The sequence below is a fragment of the Nicotiana tabacum genome, chromosome 12 (assembly GCF_000715075.1).
Source record: "Nicotiana tabacum cultivar K326 chromosome 12, ASM71507v2, whole genome shotgun sequence".
NCBI classification, from domain to species: domain Eukaryota; kingdom Viridiplantae; phylum Streptophyta; class Magnoliopsida; order Solanales; family Solanaceae; genus Nicotiana; species Nicotiana tabacum.
In genome coordinates, this window is record NC_134091.1 from 115,011,342 (window position 1) to 115,033,433 (window position 22,092).

The following is a 22,092-nucleotide window of genomic DNA, read 5'->3' on the forward strand; positions in this document are numbered from 1 at the left end:
AAATAAGATATGTTTCACATTTACATATGTGTCTTATACTTCTTTTCTCCATCATACCACGTGTGCCATCACCTAATTCTATCTCTTCCTCTTCGTTTCTATTTCCCACACGCTCACTTAATTCAAAATCCAAAATCAACACTCTCTTTGTAAAATCCAAAATCAACGGTCTCTTACTTGTGATCCTCTTCCTTCCCTTTTGCTCCTCTCTGCGTCTTTCGCATTGTTCTTTTTTAATATTTTCTGTTTGGGTTTAAAGCTATCTCCGGGTTGTGCTGTATTTTTCCATTCTTGTGATTATTCCTCTAATCTTAATTTGGCAAATGCATACATATTTTTCCTAATTGGACTTTTATGGGTATCTGGTAGCTTTTCTCTTCTTTTGGGTTGTTTTTGTTGGAATTTCTTCGTGCATGTTGGTAATTTTGTCTGATTTGCTCGTGTGTTGTTTTTTCCTCGCAATCAAGCAATTTTACTTGCATCGCCCCAATATTCTTGAACTGGGTTTTTCTTTTCTTTAAAGTTATTATTTTGTCTTTGTTATTTTTATGAGATTTTAATTAAACTGAATAGTTTGTCATTATATTTGATGTTTTATTTTGAAGAAGATGAACTTCAGTTGATTTTTCCTTGAAGATTAAGCTTAGTTGACTTGTTTTTTGCCAAAATATTGATTTTAGTGAACATATTTGCTTGAGATTTGATTGCTTCTTAAATAAATTCTCAATGTTGCTTTGAGTTTTATCAATGATTTGATCTTCTCTTTTAAAAGATGAATATAAGTTGATTTCTTAAAAATTATGTTCATGTAGTTGAATTATTTCGAAGAAATCTTGATTCTACTGTACAAATTTGTTGCTTGAGTTGAATTTTTTCCTTAAAATTATTTTGTTTGCACTTGAAGGCGAATATTCTGCTTTATGAGTCAACCGCTTCTTAGGAGTGTTCGTGCTACTAAACATTTTGTTCACTATACTAATTTTCCTTCCATCCTTTTGTATCTCATTTTAGAACTATTCATTTGTTCATGTGTATATTAGAAGTGTCATGCTTTAAGAATATTGATTAGAGTGTTATAAAATTTCAGTCTCAAAAGTACATTTTCAAGATTATATTAAGCTGTAAAATATAGTTAACCATATTTGGTTAAATAGACTTGCATGGTTGATTGTCTGATAACATATGTTTTTCTATCACTTCACTTCTTGCCTTTCGGCTCTGATTGTTTGTGGCTTATATTGTTTTTGTGGATTAATTCCTCACACACATGAGCTAGCACTTTGTGATTTTGGGAGTGATAAGATATTGGTATGTGGTGCTAAGTATTTTTGTTCCTCCTCTATTAGCAAATTATTGAGATTTTTGTTTCTTTATTCTACCTGTTTGGCGGGGCCAATATATCATGCATTTGTTCTCGTAGGGCCATTGAGGTGATTTCAGGACTATGGACTATACAAATGTAGGTGACATATGTATTATGCCCGTTGCGCTATTCATAAGTTGCGTTGCAAGAGGCTGGTATATGTAACTTTTATATATTTTCCTGCTGAAACTTTTATATACGTAACTTTGGCATTTGATCTAATATTATTCCGAAGCTTCTGTTTCAAGTGTTTATATTGGTTGTACTAAAATCTAAATACAGCTGATAGTGTTGAAATATTTTCAATATGAGTAATCAAAAAAAAAGTTAAAGATAAAGAAACTAACAACAAATAGAAAGAAAGAGAAGTGTTGATGCTAGGGAAAGTTTTGGAAAATGGAAAAAATTAACAAGATGTCAAGGAAATGGGAGAGCTCTATAGAACACTATTTGGTACGAACTATTTCCTTGAACCTTGAGTTTGTTGCTTAAGAGTAGCTTCTAATTTTTTTGTATATCATATATAACGCTGGAGGAACAATGAGAGTTTGTAATATTATTATATCCTTTAACCTGTTGTGATATGCTTATTTATATTATATGCAATGTTTCCTCTCTGCCAGTTTTTTGTCTCCTTTATTATTCATGTTTTCTTCTTTTATTTGTAGCATGATATTTTTTGATACACCGTATAGGGTTGGGTTGGATGAAATGGAGGTTAGTATCTGGAGTCCTGTGTGACAAAAAATGCCATTGATACTCAAAGGTAAGTTTTATAGAGCGGTGGTTAGACCGGCCATGTTGTATGGGGTAGAGTGTTGGCCGGTTAAGAACTCACATATACAGAAGATGAAAGTAGCAGAGATGAGGATACTGAGGTGGATGTGTGGGAACACTTGGATGAATAAGATTAGGAATGAAGATATTCGAGAGAAGGTGGGCGTGACTCCTATAGATGACAAGATGCGGGCAGCGAGACTTAGATGGTTTGGGCACGTGCGTAGGAGGAGCCCTGATGCCCCGGTAAGAAGGTGTGAGCGGTTGGCTTTGGTGGGAACGAGAAGAGGTAGAACGCGGCCTAAGAAGTATTGGGGAGAGGTGATCAGGCAAGACATGGCGAGGCTTCAGATTTCCGAGGACATGGCCCTTGATAGGAAGGTGTGGAGATCGAGCATTAGGGTTGTAGATTATGAGGTAATTGAGCATTTTTTCTACTTCGTTCCGGGTGCGGGGATAGACTGATAGGATTGTCTTAGATTTCTAGTGGTTTATGTTGTGTTCTCGCTATTCACCTGTTTTTCTTTACTGGTTATTATATTGCGTTTCAACTATTTTTTGGTTTCTTATAATGATTTATTATTTCTATGGTTTCTGTTGATGGTACTGATATATTCTCTTTTGTCTTTTTCGTTTTCTTAAGCCGAAGGTCTATCAGAAACAGCCTCTCTACTCCATTGTCACGACCCAAATTTCCCTTCGTTTGGGTATCGTAATGGCACCTAGTCTTAGGGACTAGGTAAGCCTAACATTAATTGAGACAACAACATTATTTAAATAACATATGACAATTTGAAATAGAAATCTCTTAAAATTTACAATTCCCAAAACCGGTAGTGCAAGTCATAAGCTCTACAGAGTGTTTGCTAGAAAACTTTCAAATACAACTGTCCAGAAATAAGAATAAACAGTGCAAAACGAAAACTTGAAGGTGACTCTGAAGCCTGCGAACGCACCAGTAGGTTTACCTTGAGTCTCCACAACAACGACCCAGCTACTGACGAACAAATACCTAGATCTGCACAAAAATGTGCAGAAGTGTAGAATGAGCACACCACAGCGGTGCTCAATAAGTATCAAGACTAACCTCGGTGGAGTAGTGACGAGGAACACTCAAAACACCCACTCGTCTAATAAACTGAACAAGTATATGTATAGGAACAACAGAAATATGATATCTACATAAAGACTATGCAATATGGCTCACAATACAGTAATTTCAATAAGAAAAGAAACAACAAGTATCAACAAAATACCATAAAAATGACACAGAAAAGTGAATGGAACACAACCTAAATCCGGAATCACAAATACAACAGGGACAAGTAATAACTCAACAACTACAACCACTTTTACATCAGGTTTTAGTCAACAAACTCTAGAATCTCGGACAAATCACAACTCACGGGTCTCAATACCTGAACCCTAATACTTGGCATCCTGTGCCTTCATAACACCTCATAACCGCACTAATGACTCACGTGCCAATAGAGCCATTCTCACATAGAAGGCAAGTAAACAAGGGTGAGCATCTATGCTCAACAATATCAAGAAAACCTCTTATCCAATAAGAGTGCTTAACTACGTGTATGCTTGTGCAAGTGTCCTAACATAGTCCATACCAACAAATAAGCATAAGGAAAAAGAACGGACAACACGTAGAATATTTTCTCACAGCTTTCACAAGATAAAGCCCACGCGGGTAAGTCCACTACACAAATATCAACAACAAGAATGCCCCCAGGCCATCACGAATCATCACAAATCCATCCCTCACATAACCTTGTCTCGCCACGTGTGCAATAATAAAGTAAGTGCCTGCCTTGTCTCGCCACGCGTGCATAACAATGTTCCCACCTTGTCTCGCCACATGCGCAACCAACATATATATATATCCATATATATCCCGCCTTGTCACGCCGCATGTGCAAATATCAATAGTAACAATAGCACAACAGAAATCTCGTGCAACACCATAACAACAACTGCACGACAAAAAACTCGTGCATCACAATAACCACAACCGTACGGCAGAAACCTCGTGCATCACAATAACAAATACAACATCAACAGTGACAATAGTACAATGGTACGACAAATAAGTCAACTTAGAAATTCCAGAACTCAAGGAAACGGAGGAACTAATTCACAAGAAGTAGCAACAATAGAGAATGCTAGTCATAATAGAATAGCTCAGCAAGAAAGGAAATATTGTGTAACACGGTCTACAAGGTACGGTTCGACAACGAGGGAGCTACGCAAGGCGAATAATTTCAAATAAGGACAAGTCACTAACATATAGGATATCTAACTTCTTTTAAGGTTGGCCAATTAAGAAAGAGGTACAACAACTTCAATTAAGAATAAGCAGTATAGGGGTAATCTTTGCCTCAACTAAGGATGAACAATTACAGAAGAGACAATTATAACTTCAAATAAAGATAAGCAGTTAGGGAAAAAAATAACATGACAATAGAAGAGATAATCATTTCAGTTTATGGCACATATGAATCAAATGAACAACAAGAGTGGATCATGAAGCAATTAATTCCAATTAAAGCAGGTAGAAGTGAAACCATAATGTTAAGAAACGTAATCATAACGAAAATAACTGCATATTCAGTGAATACAAGAACCTAAGAATCCTTAAAAGGCCAATTGCCACAAATAAGTGCGGGCACGTACTCGTCACCTCGCGTACACGGACTACAATTAGCATAAAAGACTCAAATCCTAAGGGGTAGTTCCCCCACACGAAGTTAGGCAAGATACGTACCTCGAACCAAGCTCAATCAATCGGTAACAATGCCTTAACCACGAATATCCGACTCTGAATGGCCCAAATCTAGCCAAAATCAATTACATACCATAAATACAACTATAAGAAATTAATCTAATTAATGAAATCAAAGCTAAAACAAGAAATTAGAAAATCGCCCCAAAAAGTTTCCCCGGGCCCACGCCTCAGAATCGGGTAAAAGTCACAAAATATGAACATTCATTCACTCACGAGTTCACTCGTACCAAAATTATCCAAATCCGATGTCAAATTCTCAATCAAACCCAAAATATTAGTTGAAGAACTTCTTCCCATTTTTCCCAAATTTTCAATCCAAATCCGAAATTTAAATGATGAAATCAACCATAGATTAGTGGAATATAACCATAAAGGAGTTAAGAATCGTTACCCAAAAGCTTTTCTCTGAAAATCCCTCAAGTCAAAAAAAAATAATCGCCCATTGCGAGCTCTCAAAGTCCCAAAATCGAAATGGGAATCAAACCCTCGAATTTCTCTTTTTCTGCCCGGTTATTCCGCATATGTGAACCTGCCTTCGCATATGCGTCACCGCACCTGCGGAATTCCCATCGCAGGTGCGGATTCCACTCAAAACTCAGCGTCCACTTCTGCGATCAAAGGGTTGCACTTGCGTGTGTGCACATGCGGACCCATGTCCGCTTCTGCGGTCCTTCACCGCTCCTATGATCGCTCAATCGCATTTGCGGGCATCGCAGATGCGGAATTCACCTCGCACCTGCGACCCATGGTACTCCTCCACTTTTCCGCTTCTACGGTTACCTCTACGCACGTGCGATCCCTCATCTGCGGTCTCTCTACCGCAGGTGCGAAAGTACCAAATGCCTAAAGACTTCACCACCAACACAAATCCAACTTTTGATCCGTTAAGCACCCGAAACTCACCCGAGATCCCCGGGACCTCAACCAAACATACCAACTAATCCTAAAACACCATACGAACTTAGTTGAGCCCTCAAATCACATCAAATAACGCTAAAATCACGAATCACCCTCCAAAATCAAACTTAAAGAACTTGAAACTTCAAATTTCTACAACCGATGCCGAAACCTATCAAACCACGTCCGAATGACCTCAAATTTTGCACACAAGTCCCAAATAACATAACAGAGTTGTTCCAACTCTTGGAATCGCATTCCGACCCCGATATTAAAAAGTCCACTTCCGGTCCAAATCTCAAAAAATTCGATTTTCGCCATTTCATGCCTAAATCAGCTACAGACCTCAGATTCACAGTCCGGACACGCTCCTAAGTCCAAAAATCACCAACGGAGCTAACGTAACTGACGAAACTCCATCCCGGAGTCGTCTTCACCCAGTTCCGACTACGGTCAAAATCCTAAGACTTGCTTCCGTTTTAAGGACTAAGTGTCCCAAATCACTCTGAATCATCCGATAACTGAATTCAACCACGCACGCAAGTCAATACACATAATACAAAGATGCTCAGGTCCTTGCGCAGCCGAACGAGACTTAAATTCTCAAAACGACCGTCCGGGTCGTTACATCCTTCCCCTCTTAAACAAACATTCGTCCTCGAATGTGCCAAGAATCGCCTCGAAGTCTTCAAATTACTGAATGCACATATCTAACATACACCTGCGGGCGACCCCACGTCACCCCAATCCACATAAGCCTGATGACACCATCCTAACTGTAATTTATCCTTTCTATCAACACCGATAAGCCTTAGAGTCAAAATTCTCACCTTCCATTTATCTTCAAAAGACCCTATTCTAAATCCATAACCGGTATCACCGTATCAGTCTCAACCAACTGCCACAACTCATGCCTACACCCACAAGGTACGACCATAATCATGACACACCACCCATAGGCCCATAATAACATTTCTAATCACAATAGCTGCCCGTAAGCAAAACCAGCACCGACAATTAGTCTCATATCCGTTAGCAACCCATTTCAAACCTCCACAACGCTGACAATGATGTAAGGAACACGAAGACCTCATAACTATACACTCAGATCAACAAGTCACAACTGACACCACCGGGCACACACCCCGCAAGCTAAAACTCAAGAAGCACATAACGAAAATGACTGAATATGTAAAGAGAAACACATAAGAGAAATATCAAACAAGCCCGACATGCACAACTCTCTAACAGTACCATACTACGAATCAATTTAAAAGGAAAAATCAAAGTATATGAACAAATCACAAGAATCTCATCCTGATATAACTTTCCACCGCGGCACGCAGCGCCGCTCAAACATATCGAATCACATGAAATCACGAGGGTCTCACCCTCAACTCTGAATCACAAGCCGAATACACATCATACTAATTGAAATCTTCCACTAACTCAATTCTGCCAATAAAATCACAACACTTACTGAACTCTCACCCAGTAGAGTATCAAATCACAAATCGTAACCAAATTACTGAGGAATCACATCAAACCTGCCATAATAGACCACATGAATTCACTTCTAGTCTCGTAACTTTCAATAATTAATTAAAACAACGATAGACACGGCTATCACTCATAGAATCTCCCAACATGGGCAAACACATAAACATAATACTAAGTCATGAACTCACCCATAGGTGGGACAACAAATAGGGGCACTCGCCCCGATAAGCAGAACCGATTAAAAATACGAATGGTGCCCCTATGTAACAAATTAAAAGCATACATGTATGACATCATCTGGCGTAGCAGCCTCCAGCCTACTATATGAGACACATCAACTGGCCGGGCCTTCCCCTCTTGGGCGCCCTCTACCCGCCTGAATACCCCGCTGTGACACATCTGTCCGGAGTCTAGGACAATCTCTCACCCTATGGCTGGTATTTCCACACTCGAAGTAACCTCTCTGCTGACGTGGCTGTGGGAACTGTGCGGTACAGATACTCTAAGACCCATGAGCACCTAAAACACTGTGCGAAGCCTGAAGTACAAACTGAACTGGCTGACCCATAAAACCTCTACCATATCGTACCCTGCCTCCAAAATAAGGACTAGTAGATCTCTCCGGTCTACGAGGCCTCCTTGCCTCCGTGTCCTCTCTCTCCTAATCTCGCATGTACTCTCTCTCATGGCCCCACCTGTCCTCTCTCTCCTGATCCAACATGCCCTCTACACGACGAGTGATCCCTACCACCTGCTGAAACGAGACATCCGACTCCAACTCTCGAGCCGTGCTGAACCGAATATCATGCCTGAGCCCCTCAGTGAATCTACGGACATGCTCTCTAACTGTAGTGACCAAAGCAGGTGCATGTTTGGCCAAATTACTGAATCTCACAGCATGCTCTGATACTGACATAGTGCCCTGGCACATCCGCTCAAACTCCGCGCGCCATGCATCCCGAAGGGACTGAGGTACAAACTCTCTCGAGAACATCTCTGAAAACTGAACCCACGTAAGTGAAACTGCATCGGCCCGCCACCACTGATAAGCCACTCCCTTAAGCTGGAACGTAGTAAAAGCAACCCCACTCGTCTCAACAATACCCATAGTGCAGAGAATGCGATGACATTCCTCCAGAAAACCTTGTGCACTCTCTGAAGCCAAACCACTGAATGTAGGAGGGTCATATTTCTTGAACCTTGCAAGTCTAAGTTGCTCTTCCTCAGATGATGTTGCCCTGCCCACAGGCTGAACTGGAACCACAGGCTGTGTCGCCACGACACCTGGAACCTGACCAACATGAACTCGCTGCTCTGGGGTGTGGGCGACGGGAGTTTGGGTTCCTCCCCCGGTCTGTGAAATAGCTGGTGCAACCGGAATCAACCCCTCCTGAGCCAATGTGCCAAACATGCTCAGGAACTGTGCTAAGGTCTCCTGAAGTCCGACGGTGACAGCAGGCGCCTCCGGTACCTACCCCCCAACTGGAACTACTGGCGGCTCCTCAACTGCTGCTCTGGTAGGTGCTCTAGCTGCGGTGCGTGCTCCTCTCCGGCCTCTGCCTATGCCCCTAGCGACATCTACTCCGGGGACAACGTCATCAGTAACTGCAGCTCGTGTCCTCACAATCTGTGAGAGAATGGAATGACAAAAATTCAAACTCCGAGATCAATGAGCTCGCACGATAGGAATGAAAGAAGTGAGATTGTCCTAATAGTTCCGTGGCCTCTCGAAGATAAGTACAGACGTCTCCGTACCGATCCGCAAGACTCTACTAAACTCGCTTATGATTCATAGCACCTATGAACCTAGAGCTCTGATACCAACTTGTCACGACCCAATTTCTCCCCCGTTTGGGTATCGTGATGGCACCTAGTCTTAGGGTCTAGGTAAGCATAACATTAATTGAGACAACAACATTATTTAAATACATGTGACAATTTGAAATAGAAATCTCTTAAAATTTACAATTCCCAAAACCGGTAGTACAAGTCATAAGCTCTACAGAGTGTTTGCTAGAAAACTTCCAAATACAACTGTCTAGCAATAAGAATAAACAGTGCAAAACGAAAACTTGAAGGTCACTCTGAAGCCTGCGAACGCAACAACAGGTTTACCTTGAGTCTCTACAGCAACGACCCGCACAACTACTGACGAACAAATACCTGAATCTGCACAAAAATGTACAAAAGTGTAGAATGAGCACACCACAGCGGTGTTCAAGACTAACTTCGGTGGAGTAGTGACGAGGAACAGACAAGATACCCACTGGTCTAATAAACGGAACAAGTATAAGTATAGGAACAATAGAAATATGATATCTACATAAAGACTATGCAATATGGCTCACAATACAGTAATTTCAATAAGAAAGGAAACAACAAGTATCAACGGAATACCATAAAAGTGACACAGAAAAGTGAATGGAACACTACCTAAATCCGGAATCACAAATACAATAGAAACAAGTAATAATTCAGCAACTACAACCGCTTTTACATCAGGTTTTAGTCAACAAACTCCATGAGGTACCGAACCTCGGACAAATCACAACTCACGGGTCTCAATACCTGAATCCTAACACTTGGCATCCTGTGCCCTCATAATACCTCATAACCGCACTGACAGCTAACGTGCCAATAAAGTCATTCTCACATAGAAGGCAAGTAAACAAGGGTGAGCATCTATGCTCAACAATATCAAGAAAACCTCTTATTCCAATAAGAGTGCTTTAACTACGTGTATGCTTGTGCAAGTGTCCTAACATAGTCCATACCAGCAAATAAGCATAAGGAAAAAGAACGGACAGCACGTAGAATATTTTCTCACAGCTTTCACAAGATAAAGCTCACGCAGGTAAGTGTACCACTACACAAATATCAACAACAAGAATGCCCCCAGGCCATCACGAATCATCACAAATCAATCCCTGACACAGCCCACCTTGTCTCGCCACGTGTGCAATAATAAAGTAAGTTCCCGTCTTGTCCCGCCACACGTGCATAACAATATTCCCACCTTGTCTCGCCACATGCGCAACCCATATATATATATATATATATATATATATATATATATATATATATATATATCCCGCCTTGTCACGTCGCATATGCAAATATCAATAGTAACAATAGCACGACAGAAACCTCGTGCGTCACAATAACAACAACCGCGCGGCAGAAACCTCGTGCGTCACAATAACCACAACCACACGGCAGAAACCTCTTGCATCACAATAACAAATACAACAACAAGAGTGATAATAATACAATAGTACAACAAATAAGTCAACTCAGAAATTCCAGAACTCAAGAAAACGGAGGAACTAATTCACAAGAAGTAGCAACAATACATAATGCTAGTCATAATAAGAATAACTCAGCAAGAAAGGAAATATCGTGTAACACGGTCCACAAGGTACGGTTCGGCAACGAGGGAGCTAACGAAAGGCGAATAATTTCAAATAAGGACAAGTCACTAACATATAGGATATCTAACTTCTTTTAAGGTTGGCTATTATAACTTCAAATAAAGATAAACAGTTAGGGAAAAAGACAACATGACAATAGAAGAGATAACCATTTCAGTTTATGGAACATATGAATCAAATGAACAACAAGAGTGGATCATGAAGCAATTAATTCCAATTAAAGCAGGTAGAAGTGAAACCGGAATTTTAAGAAATGTTATCATAACGAGAACAACTGCATATTTAGTGAATACAAGAACCTAAGAATCCCTAAAAGGCCAATTTCCACAAATAAGTGCGGGCACGTACTCGTCACCTCGCGTACACGGACTACAATTAGCATAGAAGACTCAAATCCTAAGGGGTAGTTCCCCCACACGAAGTTAGGCAAGATACTTACCTCGAACCAAGCTCAATCTATCAGTAACATTGCCTTAACCACGAATATCCGACTCTGAATGGCCCAAATCTAGGCAAAATCAATTACATACCATAAATACAACTATAAGAAATTAATCTAATTAATGAAATCAAAGCTAAAACAAGAAATTAGAAAATCGCCCCAAAAAGTCTTCCCGGGCCCACGTCTCGGAATCGGGTAAAAGTCATAAAATATGAACACCCATTCACTCACGAGTTCACTCGTACCAAAATTATCCAAATCCGATCTCAAAATCTCAATCAAACCCAAAATCTTAGTTGAAGAACTTCTTCCCATTTTTCCCAAATTTTCATTCCAAATCCGAAATTTAAATGATGAAATCAACCATAGATTAGTGGAATATAACCATAAAGGAGTTAAGAATCGTTACCCAAAAGATTTTCTCTGAAAATCCCTTTAATAAAAAAATAATAATAATTGTCCAATCCGAGCTCTAAAAGTCGTGGACAAGCTGGAGCTTTAGGCTTCAATGGCCAGCGACCAGCCGGATTTTCCGACTGGTCTGCCCTCCCCAGCATTGCACAACAACATAAAACAACTAACGCCAACCCAGCCCCTCTAGATTACTCTAAGATTTTGAAATCAAATTCTTTAAATCCTCCAGCGATGGCTACTGCTGCAGCTTCAATTCAACCCATTCCACTACGACGAGCAGTGTATTTGAATGGCCAACCAGTGGTTAAATTCACAGAGGCAGAAGTAGATAGAATGAACGTGATTGAAGGCCTCCAATATGCTATCGTTGGCAAGCTTTCATATGGTTCTCCGGAGATTCACGAGCTTCGCCGAATAATTCCAACTCAATGTGGTATCAAAGGTGAGTGTAATATCGGATTCCTTAGAGATCGTCATGTGTTAATTAGATTAACTCTATGGCAAGATTTCCTCGATTTCACATCGAAGAGTACGTACTACATCAAAGCCAAAGATGGGTACGAATACCAATTGCGTACTCTTATCTACGATGCAAAATTTAAGGCGGGTGAAGAAACTCCGATGGCGATGGCGTGGATTTCTTTTCCTGGACTGTTGCCTACTTTTTTGTAAAGGAAACTCTGTTTTCTTTGGCTACAGCTGTGGGAAGGCCAGTGTGTCTTGACGCGGCAACTACAAACAAAACTAGGCCGAGTTGCTCAAGAGTAAAAGTTCTTGTTGATTTGTTGGCCGAACTACCTAAAAAGGTGCGATTGGATATTGACGATGAAGCTTCTGGTGGTGTTCGAACAGAATGGGTGAGAATTCAGTATGACATGCTACCAAAATATTGTAAGGAGTGTAAACTACAAGGACATGATGAAATTGAATGTTGGCGTTTCCACCCCGAGCTTATTGAGAATCGAAGCAGCAAGAAAAGGAATGATCTTGCTGAGTTGAACAACTGGAATTCTGCTGTTGATGAACAAGGAAAAACCAAAAGTCACATTACCCCTTTAATGATTCTCACGAGTGGAAAAGTAGTCGGGAACGTAGGTGCACAGTGGAAGGAAGTTCAGGATAATCGGGGAACCAACAAAAATAACAAAACCCGAGTATAAGGGCAAACTGGCAATGCAATCGTGCCAGTGAATGCTGGTGTACAACAGGTGCACAATAACTTTGCACTGATGGAGGTCGAAGAAGATCAGACAAACAAGGTTCAAACAAGGAATAAATTTGCAGTATTAGAGGAGGAACAAAGTGATATAAACGAGAACAACCAACTGGTTTTGGTGGGGGAAAAACCAGTCTTTAGTTCTAAAGATGGTCCTACTCCTTCTGGGATTCAGTCCACAATCGACTGGGTTCATAGAAGGTTTGGGACTAGCAAAGATGAGCTAAAACAACTCAATGTGACTACAAACCAATCTTGTCATGCGATTCCATCTCAAACTTTTAAAGATTCTGGGCAGATGGAGGATCTTGATGAGGTAAACTCTACAAAGGTCTTATGGAGCGATGCAGTTGAGGTTAAGAATGATCAGCTGGGCAAAACAAAGACAATAGAAGACAAGGTGAAGAAGGACAACAATCCAAGCTCACCCGGCGATAGGCTGGCGACGCCAGACCTAAAGCCAGGCTGATAGGCTGGCGACGCCAGGCCTAAAGCCAGGCTCCCCAAACGTTAGGCGGGCGACGCCAGGCCTAAAGCCAGGTTCACCTGATGAGGCAGCTACAGTAAACCTCAACCATAGAGCCATTGGAGAGATTTTGGCCTATGTAGATGGTGTTCCGGCGTATGTCCATGAGCTACAATTCAAGGAGTATGAACAGGCTGATGAGCGGGCAATTGTTCCAAGAGCATCCGAGGAAATAGAGGAAGTGCCTATGGAATCTGGCACTGATCAAACCATGCAACTACATCTTAATGTTCTAATTAAGACTCCTCTACAACATTTACATGATTTAGTTACACACAATGTGACACCAATTGATGAAGACTTATTGAGACAAAATCCAATGGAGGATGAAGGAGATGATGAATCAATTGCCGAAAACTTCAAACAAGTGGCTAGGGAAGGGAATTTATCACCCACAACTAGTGCTAAAGGAGGTAAAAAAACTAAGAAGAATCAGAGTAAAGATCCACCACAACCTTCAAGAATAATGCCCAGGAGGGCAGCTTCTCTATCTAAATGATGATGATCAAAAAATTAATATGGAACCTAAGGTCTGTGAATACACAACAGGCCTTTCCTAGGGTGATCAATATGAATAAGGAGCATAATTTTTGTGTAGTTGCATTGATGGAGTCTTTTCAAAAGAAGGGACTCATTGATAGATATAAAAGGAGGTTGAATATGGAGACTGCTTATACAAATATTAATGGGCAAATATGGTTGTTCTTCGATGCAGTGGTGGAATGGGAATTAGTGGAGGATACTGAGCAACAAGTGACTGTGAGAGTGTTTCACCATGACCTGGGGCAGCACATGATGATGACATTTGTTTAGGCAAAATGTTCAGCAACAGAGAGGTTGGATTTGTGGGATCACTTGTATTATTTAGCAAGTGATATGGAATTACCATGGTTGGTAGGAGGGGATTTCAATGTGATATTGCATGAAGATGAGAAAATAGGGGGATTTCCAGTACACCCTCCTGAATATGAGGATTTTGCATTTTGTGTAAACTCTTGTGGTTTGTTTGCGCAAGGGTACAAAGGAAGTCCATTCACATGATGGAATGGGAGATCCAATACTGAGTGTATATTCAAGAGATTGGAAAGGATTTTTGTGAATTTGCCATTTCAGAACATGTTGCCAACTATTGAAGTTGAGCATCTAATCAGAACTGGATCAGATCATGCACCATTGCTAATGACATGTGGGGTGCAGACAACCAATTTTGTCAAGCCTTTCAGATTCTTGAACTTTTGGACAAAGCATGCTACATTTATGGATGTGGTGAGGCAGAATTGGGAAGCTGATTTCATAAGGGATCAGTTTTTGATGTTCAAGCACAATATCAAGAGGGTGAAGGCAGCACTCTCAAAATGGAATAGGGAAACATGCAAGGCAGGTTTTGCAAGGCAAAAGCCAGGATTGAGCTGGCTTTAAGCAGGCTTTACAAGGCAAAGGCCAGGCATGCGCTGGCTTTAGGCAGGCTTTGCTGGCCAAAGGCCAGGCGTGAGCTGGCTTTAGGCAGGCTTTACAAGGCAAAAGCCAGGCATGAGCTGACTTTAGGCTGGCTTTACAAGGCAAAAGCCAGGCATGAGCTGACTTTAGGCTGGCTTTACAAGGCAAAAGCCAGGAATGATCTGGCTTTAAGCAGACTTTGCAGGGCAAAGGCCATCCTTTGAGAATGTGCCTTTTTGTGATCTTGTAAGCTCAGATCCTTCCCTACTAGAACCTTTAATGTAGACATCATTCAAAACATTGCTAAACCATTCTCAGATTGAGCTTGAAAGCATGCTAATACCACTGAGAAATGATTCAACAATCTCCAAAAATATCATATGATGGGTTCAGCATTTTCCCTAGCATTTGGACATATCAGTTTGTGCAGAGTCCAATCTTGTGAAGCCATCAATCTGGGGTTCTTCTCTTTGCTATCCTAATCCTAAGGTTAGGTGATTGAGATTTGTCTAGATTGATCAACCTCCTCTCTGCACTAGGCAGTTCAGAGAATGAATGAAACTCAGATGTACCTGCAAAAGAGAACACAATGTTAGCTATAAAATCCGCCACTGAGTTGCCTTCTCTGAACACATGTTGAAAGATCATATTGAAGTTGTCCTTCATCTCTATAATTTTCTTCACATCCTTTGCAATTACCCAAGGAGGATTCCATTCCCCTTCTATCGCCTTCTTCATCACCAATGAATCAGTCTCCAGTATGAGAGGGTGAAAATCATGCTCCACACAATATTCCAACCTTTGAATAATAACCTTAGCTTCAGCCACCACATTAGTTGTCACTCCCAGGTCTACTGCCCTAGCATACACCACATCACCTTCATCATCCCTCATACAAAAGCCTAGGGAGCTAGGTCCAGGATTGCCCTTTGAAGCTCCATCAGTATTACATTTGTACCAACCATGACAAGGAAGTTGCCATGTTACTCTTGTAGTGATCAATATAGGTTTATATCCTTCAAAGTATTGAATGATGTCTGGCCATAACAATGGAATATTAGGGATCCAAGCATACCTCACCCTTGCCAGTTGATGCAATGTCCTATTTATCTCATGAATCACCCTATTTGTGGACATTGAACCACCATGTTTACCTGCATTTCTTCTCTTCCACAGCTCCCAAGTGATGATAGCTGGTACTGCTTGAAATAGTGGCTTTAATTTCGGACAACACTGAGCATACCACCAATGCCTTATAATCTGCTTCAATTGAATCAATTGCACAGAAATTCCAGCAGCCCCATGAACAAGTTCCATACCTTGGAGGCAGTAGGACTTGTGACAAATATATGCTCAATGGATTCCTCGTGGGGCTGCTGACAACACCAACACCTAGACATCACCATTTGCCCTTGCCTCTTCCACATGTCATCGGTGGCTATTTTCTGCCTCCACAATCTCCACAAGAAGAAGGATATCTTGAATGGCAAATCTTTAATCCACATTAACTTGAATTCCTGATTAGGATCTGCCCTATGCATTAATATTTGCCAAGCACTGCTAACACTGAACTTGCCTGAAGGAGTTGGCATCCAGTATGGCTTATCCCAATATCCCTCACTGCCTTCATAGTGCACATTTAGCCTTATATGTTCTGCAATTTCCTCATTGAAAGTTTGATCTAGCAGCTGATCATCCCATGTTTCCCCTTGCCGCAGTTCTGCCACCTCCTGAAGACCTTCATTGTTTGGAAAGTTTTCAGGTAATACATGATAAAGTGCACCCAATCCAGTCCAATTTTCATGCCAAATATTAGTTGTTCCACTATTCAATTCACATACGATCTTATGTTCTACTTCTTCCCTAGCATTCAGCATTTGTCTCCAAACATGAGACCCTCCCCTAAAATGCACCACAGTTGGTGGCTCCTTCTTGCAATACTTATTTCACATGAAATTAGACCACAAAGATTTTGTGGTCCTAAACCTCCACCATAGTTTAGCAAACAGTGACCTTGAGACATCATTTAAGGACCTAAAACCTAGCTCCCCTTCCTCTTTAGGAAGGCAAAGATTTTGCCATGAAGCCCAGTGTCTGCTTATCCCTTCTTCCTTTGTGCTCCAAAAGAACCTAGCAAAAGTCTTATGTAGATGCCCCAGGATGCTGTTTGGTGGATCAAGGACTGATAACATGTGAACTGGCATATTTTGCAACACACTAGAGATGAGTGTTGCCTTTCCTCCAAATGACAGTAGTTTTCCTTTCCATGAATACAATTTAGCCTTCACCTTCTTGATAAGATCCTCAGAATAGTCCTTCCTCTTTCTAGTGTAAAAAATAGGACACCCTAGATATGTGAAGGGGAATTTACCTCTTGCAAATCCTGTAATAGCTCCAACTGCCTGAAACAATCCATTAGCAACCTTTGAATACATGTAGTATGAACTCTTATCTTTGTTGATCATCTGGTTTTTATCTTCTCATAGTTCCCCAACACTGCCATAATCTTGCTCAAAGAGGGAGGATGAGAGATGCAAAGATTATCGTATCATCAGTATATGCCAAGTGGTTTAAAGAATCAGACCACTTAGGCATTCCAAATCCCACAAATGACTTGTCTTCAAAAAGCTTATTCAAAGACCTAGAAAGTACCTCAGCTAACAGAATGAACAATGCTGGAGATAGGGGATCCCCTTGTTTCACACCCCTTGTCGACTTAAAGAACCCTGAGGACTGCCCATTCACCAATACTGAATACCAGTTATTTGACATCAAGTTCCACACCATGTTGAAGAAGTGTTCAGAAAATCCCATCTTCCTTAGCACATGCAATAAGTACTTCCATGAGACCCTATCATAGGCCTTAGCCATATCAAGCTTGATCACCACATTAGCTGGCTTTCCCCTTAACCTTATGTCAGTGACAATTTCTTGAGTCAATAAGATGTTCTCAAATATACTCCTACCCTTTACAAATCCGGATTGATTAGGAGCTATTAGAGATGGCAAAAAAATCTCCAATCTGTCATGTAACACCCTAGACAAAACCTTGTTAATGAAGTTGCTCAAACTAATAGGTCTTAAGTCAGAGAAGGTCTCAACTCTAGGTTTCTTGGGCAGCAACACTAGATTGGTGTGAGTGATGGATTTAGGCAATGCAGCTCCTCCATAGAAGTGTAGCACCATGTTGTGTATATCAGCACCAATAACATCCCAGCATGTTTGATAAAACAAGCCAGTGAATCCATCAGGGCCACTAGCACTCTCCCCACTAAGCTCAAAAACTGCTGCCCTTACTTCTTCAATTGTTGGCAATCTGCTAAGTTCCAAATTCTGATCCATAGTGACCATTGAAGGTACATTATTGAGCAAGGGAAATTCAGAAGCATCACCTTCATTTGTGAACTGTTTTTGATAGAAGTCCACTGCAGCTGTAGCCAATTGCTCCTGGTCTTCAATCCATACCCCACTGCCACTTTTGATCCTCTTCAGTTGCAATTTCTTTCTTTTGCCATTGACATGGTTGTGAAAGAAACTTGTATTCCTATCTCCTTCAGCAAACCAAGTCATCCCAGCTTTTTGCTTCCAATACTGCTCCTCAATATTCAAGTATTTCTTCAATTCAGATTGAGCCTTTTGAAGCACAATCCTATTCTCAATTGTAGGCTCTTCTTCAAACAACATCTCCTTCACCCTAACAATGTCCTCCAAAATAGCCAATTGCTTGAAAATATTAGTCGAGCACTCAAATCATATCAAAAAACGCTAAAATCACGAATCACCCTCCAAAATCAAACTTAAAGAACTTGGAACTTCAAATTTCTACAACCGATGCCGAAATCTATCAAACCACGTCTGAATGACCTCAAATTTTGCACACAAGTCCCAAATAACATAACGGAGTTGTTCCAACTTTCGGAATCGCATTTCGATCCCGATATCAAAAAGTCCACTTCCGGTCCAAATCTCTAAAAAATCGATTTTCGCCATTTCAAGCCTAAATCAGCTACAAACCTCATATTCACAGTCCGAACACGCTCCTAAGTCCAAAAATCACCAACAAAGCGAACGGGACTGAAGGAACTCCATTCCGGAGTCGTCTTCACCCAGTTCCATCTACGGTCAAAATCCTAAGATTTAAGCTTCCGTTTTAGGGACTAAGTCCCAAATCACTCTGAATCATTCGGTAACTGAATTCAACCACGCACACAAGTCAATACACATAATACGAAGCTGCTCTGGTCCTTACACCGCCGAACGAGATTTAAATTCTCAAAACGACCGACCGGGTCGTTACATCCATGGGGTAGTGGTAAAATCTGCGTACACACTACCCTCCCAGACCCCTTACTTGGGTTGTTTTTGTTGCTTGAAATTTTTTGATAAGGATTTGTGGCATGATCATTAGTTCATCTCAGAGTAAGCATTACGCTTTCTAAAGCAAATAAACCAATTGTTGAAAAAGTACCTTTTTGATTTTTAACCAATAGTTAAATAAGATTCTTTGTATTTTGCTTATTGCCTTTGCTGGTTTGACAAATAGATGGGCAGGTGGAGATCTTGCTTCATTCTACGCAAGAGTTCTAAAATGCGGGCGACTATCTTTTCCAAATGCACGGGCATCATCCCTCTAGTATTCTATATGAGATAAATTACTGAAAGCTAGTTCTGAGCGTGTGGGATGTGTCAAGTTTCACATTGGTTGAGGAAATGTATTGTTATGGTTTTGGGTGGCTCTCCCCTCGTGAGTTAGTTTGTATTGTTGAATTAGGCCCAAGGGTCATATCTTCATATGGCATTATAGCCAAGCGCATCGATCCATGTTGCTGTGTTTCTCGATGCTGGGCCTCGTGTATACTATCCATGCACTAGTTGTCCAGTCTTGGCCCTTGGGTGTGTGAGGGAGTGTCAAGTCCCACATGGTTGAGGATATGAGTTTGGTCTTCCTTATATGGTCTTGGATAATCCTCTTCTCGTGAGCTAACTTTTGGGGTTGTGAAAATAAGTATATGTAAATATATTATACCTTGTATATTTTATTTGTAATCCAAAGAACCAAACATTGCCATTAAAAGTATATCCACTAAATAATTCAGTTATTATTTAATTTCTGCATTATAATCCCACATTATAATCTCAGTTTTACTTGTTTGCATACCAAACAACCCCTAAGAGTATAACTTTTCTTTTCTTGTTGCCCAGGTACCTATGAAATTCCCCTATATTTCGCATAGGTGTTTTTCTTCTTTGTCATGATTTTAGTATATATTCCTAGAAGTTGACATGCAATATGAGCTTTGTTGTTACTGAAACTTCACTAATGGATGCTTTGGCAAGTCCTTTTTAAAAAAAAGAAACTGTCTGCTTTATGTTGTTACATTAGCTATAACTACTATTTCATTCCTTTTCTTTTGTTTGTGGGGGCGGGTGGTGGTGGTGGTAGTTGGGGGAAGGGTGTAGTAGTTTAGAGAGTTACTCATGTTTACCATTTGTATCGATGCAGAAGTTGCTGGCATCTGTTGGTGATCCAGAAGTCACCAAGTTTTCAGGCATTAGTTCTTTCAGAGCATGCTTAAGCAGGCTGTGCCATCTACGTCTTTTTAGTTATAGCAACACGAGAGAAGACAAGATCCCTAAGCAGGCTGGAGTTGGCAAGTTCAAAGACATAGCGAAGAATGACAGCAACTGCTCTGCAGTACATTCTTCTGGGAATGAGAAGGGGAGATCACAAGTAAACACCAATGCTGCCCTCAAAGTGAAGATAGAATATGTTCTACTGCTTGCGGCTACTCGATTTGCTGTTGTAACGCTTATAGCAGCGTGTGACTTCCTGCGCTTCACTGCCAAGGCTAGTTACATCTTTGACTATGATACAGGTCGAATAGTCCAAGATAAAAGAGAATCGTCTGTCACTTCATCATTCATATTATTCAACTCAACAGCTTTCGTAGCATCATTAGCTATTGTTATCTCCATTTTACGCAGTTTTCCATTTAAACTGTGGCCTCAGATCACAGTATCTATGTTTTTTGGTTCCTACATGTGTTTGATCATGAAAATATTACCATGGGAATCCTGGCTTGTACTCTTCCTTTCCGTCCCATTACTACAATTGGCAGCTGCTGGAAAACAGCTCAGCTTTGCAGAGTAAAAACTTTTGCTGTTCTTCTACTTGCTTAAAGAATCAGGTACTTTAGATGTCATGGTTGTTTGTGAATTATTATCTCTATTAAACTTAGATTTTGTGGATCTGATGTATTTCACATTTGCAGGATGGAAGGTAAGGACCATGACACGCCTGCTTTGTTCTTTCTCATTCTTTTGTTTTGCCATTTATTGCTTAGCTGCTTGATTAATACAAGTAATAGCTAGTCCAAGCATTTGAGAGTTGTGTAAAGAAAGTTCTACTATTGTTAGTATTTCTCACATTTGAAACTTATGAATGTATAAGGATTTATATGCTGCAGGAAAGGTACTCTATGTAGTTTCAGGTGTAATGATCCTCACTTGTATACATAAAAAGGTGGATCCACATATCAACTGAAGCTGTGTTTACATCTGTTTTGAATAAACTGTTCTTAAGAATAGTCATTTATTCACATCTGCATGCATGAGAGTATCCAGACTTGTCATTTGAATATTTTGTGGTTGTGTTGAATGGAAGCAACTTCCAGCAGATTATTTTGTGCGACAAGATACTACAGTCCAACCTCTCTATAACATCTCTATAACAACATTCTTATATAACAACACTTCTCTATAAAAGCCAAGCTTTTTCGGAACTAATTTTTATGTTATGTTATAATATATGTTCTCTATAATAGCACTTCGATATAACATTCAAAAATATTCGGAACAAACGAAACTGTTATAGAGAGGTTTGATTGTATCTGCTTTATTTGTCCTCGAGCTTGACTGCTTGAGTTTTGATATTCTCATCATGCTAAGGGGCAAGATGCACAATTGTCTTGGAGATTAACAATTAATGAAATTGGTTAATACAAAAACATTAAATTTAACCAATTCTCATCTAAATCCATCTAAACAACTGGATTTTAGAGAAGTTCTAAATCGCTAAACTTGCTATATGAAGATTTGAACTCTGAAGGAGCTGTTGAACTGTAATTGTCAATTTAAGACAACCCAGGAAGAGCAGAGTATTAACCCTCGAAAAGATTTAGCAAGGAACATGGTCTTGATTCTACTTGACAAAGTAAGGTAGGCTTGGCAAGGGACACTTAAAGCCTCATTTATTTATTTTTAAGATTAAGACGTCTGGATCTGAATATGAA

The 22,092-nt window shown here is 40.4% G+C and overlaps 1 protein-coding gene across 7 annotated transcripts; it reads left to right on the forward strand.

Moving 5' to 3' along the window:
• Positions 1–53: 53 nt before the first annotated feature.
• Positions 54–21,407, forward strand: LOC107805503 (uncharacterized). 7 transcript variants are annotated; one of them, XM_075226843.1, is made up of 5 exons: positions 62–1,308; positions 1,421–1,518; positions 2,032–2,557; positions 20,304–20,988; positions 21,073–21,407. In XM_075226843.1, exons 3-4 carry the CDS (start codon positions 2,111–2,113, stop codon positions 20,949–20,951), a joined length of 1,095 nt encoding a protein of 364 aa, XP_075082944.1. In that variant the 5' UTR covers positions 62–1,308; positions 1,421–1,518; positions 2,032–2,110; the 3' UTR covers positions 20,952–20,988; positions 21,073–21,407. The 7 variants fall into 7 exon arrangements, with proteins under 7 accessions (XP_075082943.1, XP_075082944.1, XP_075082945.1 ...); XM_075226844.1 differs by having other exon boundaries at positions 2,059–2,557; XM_075226845.1 differs by having other exon boundaries at positions 71–168.
• The last annotated feature ends 685 nt before the right edge of the window (positions 21,408–22,092 follow it).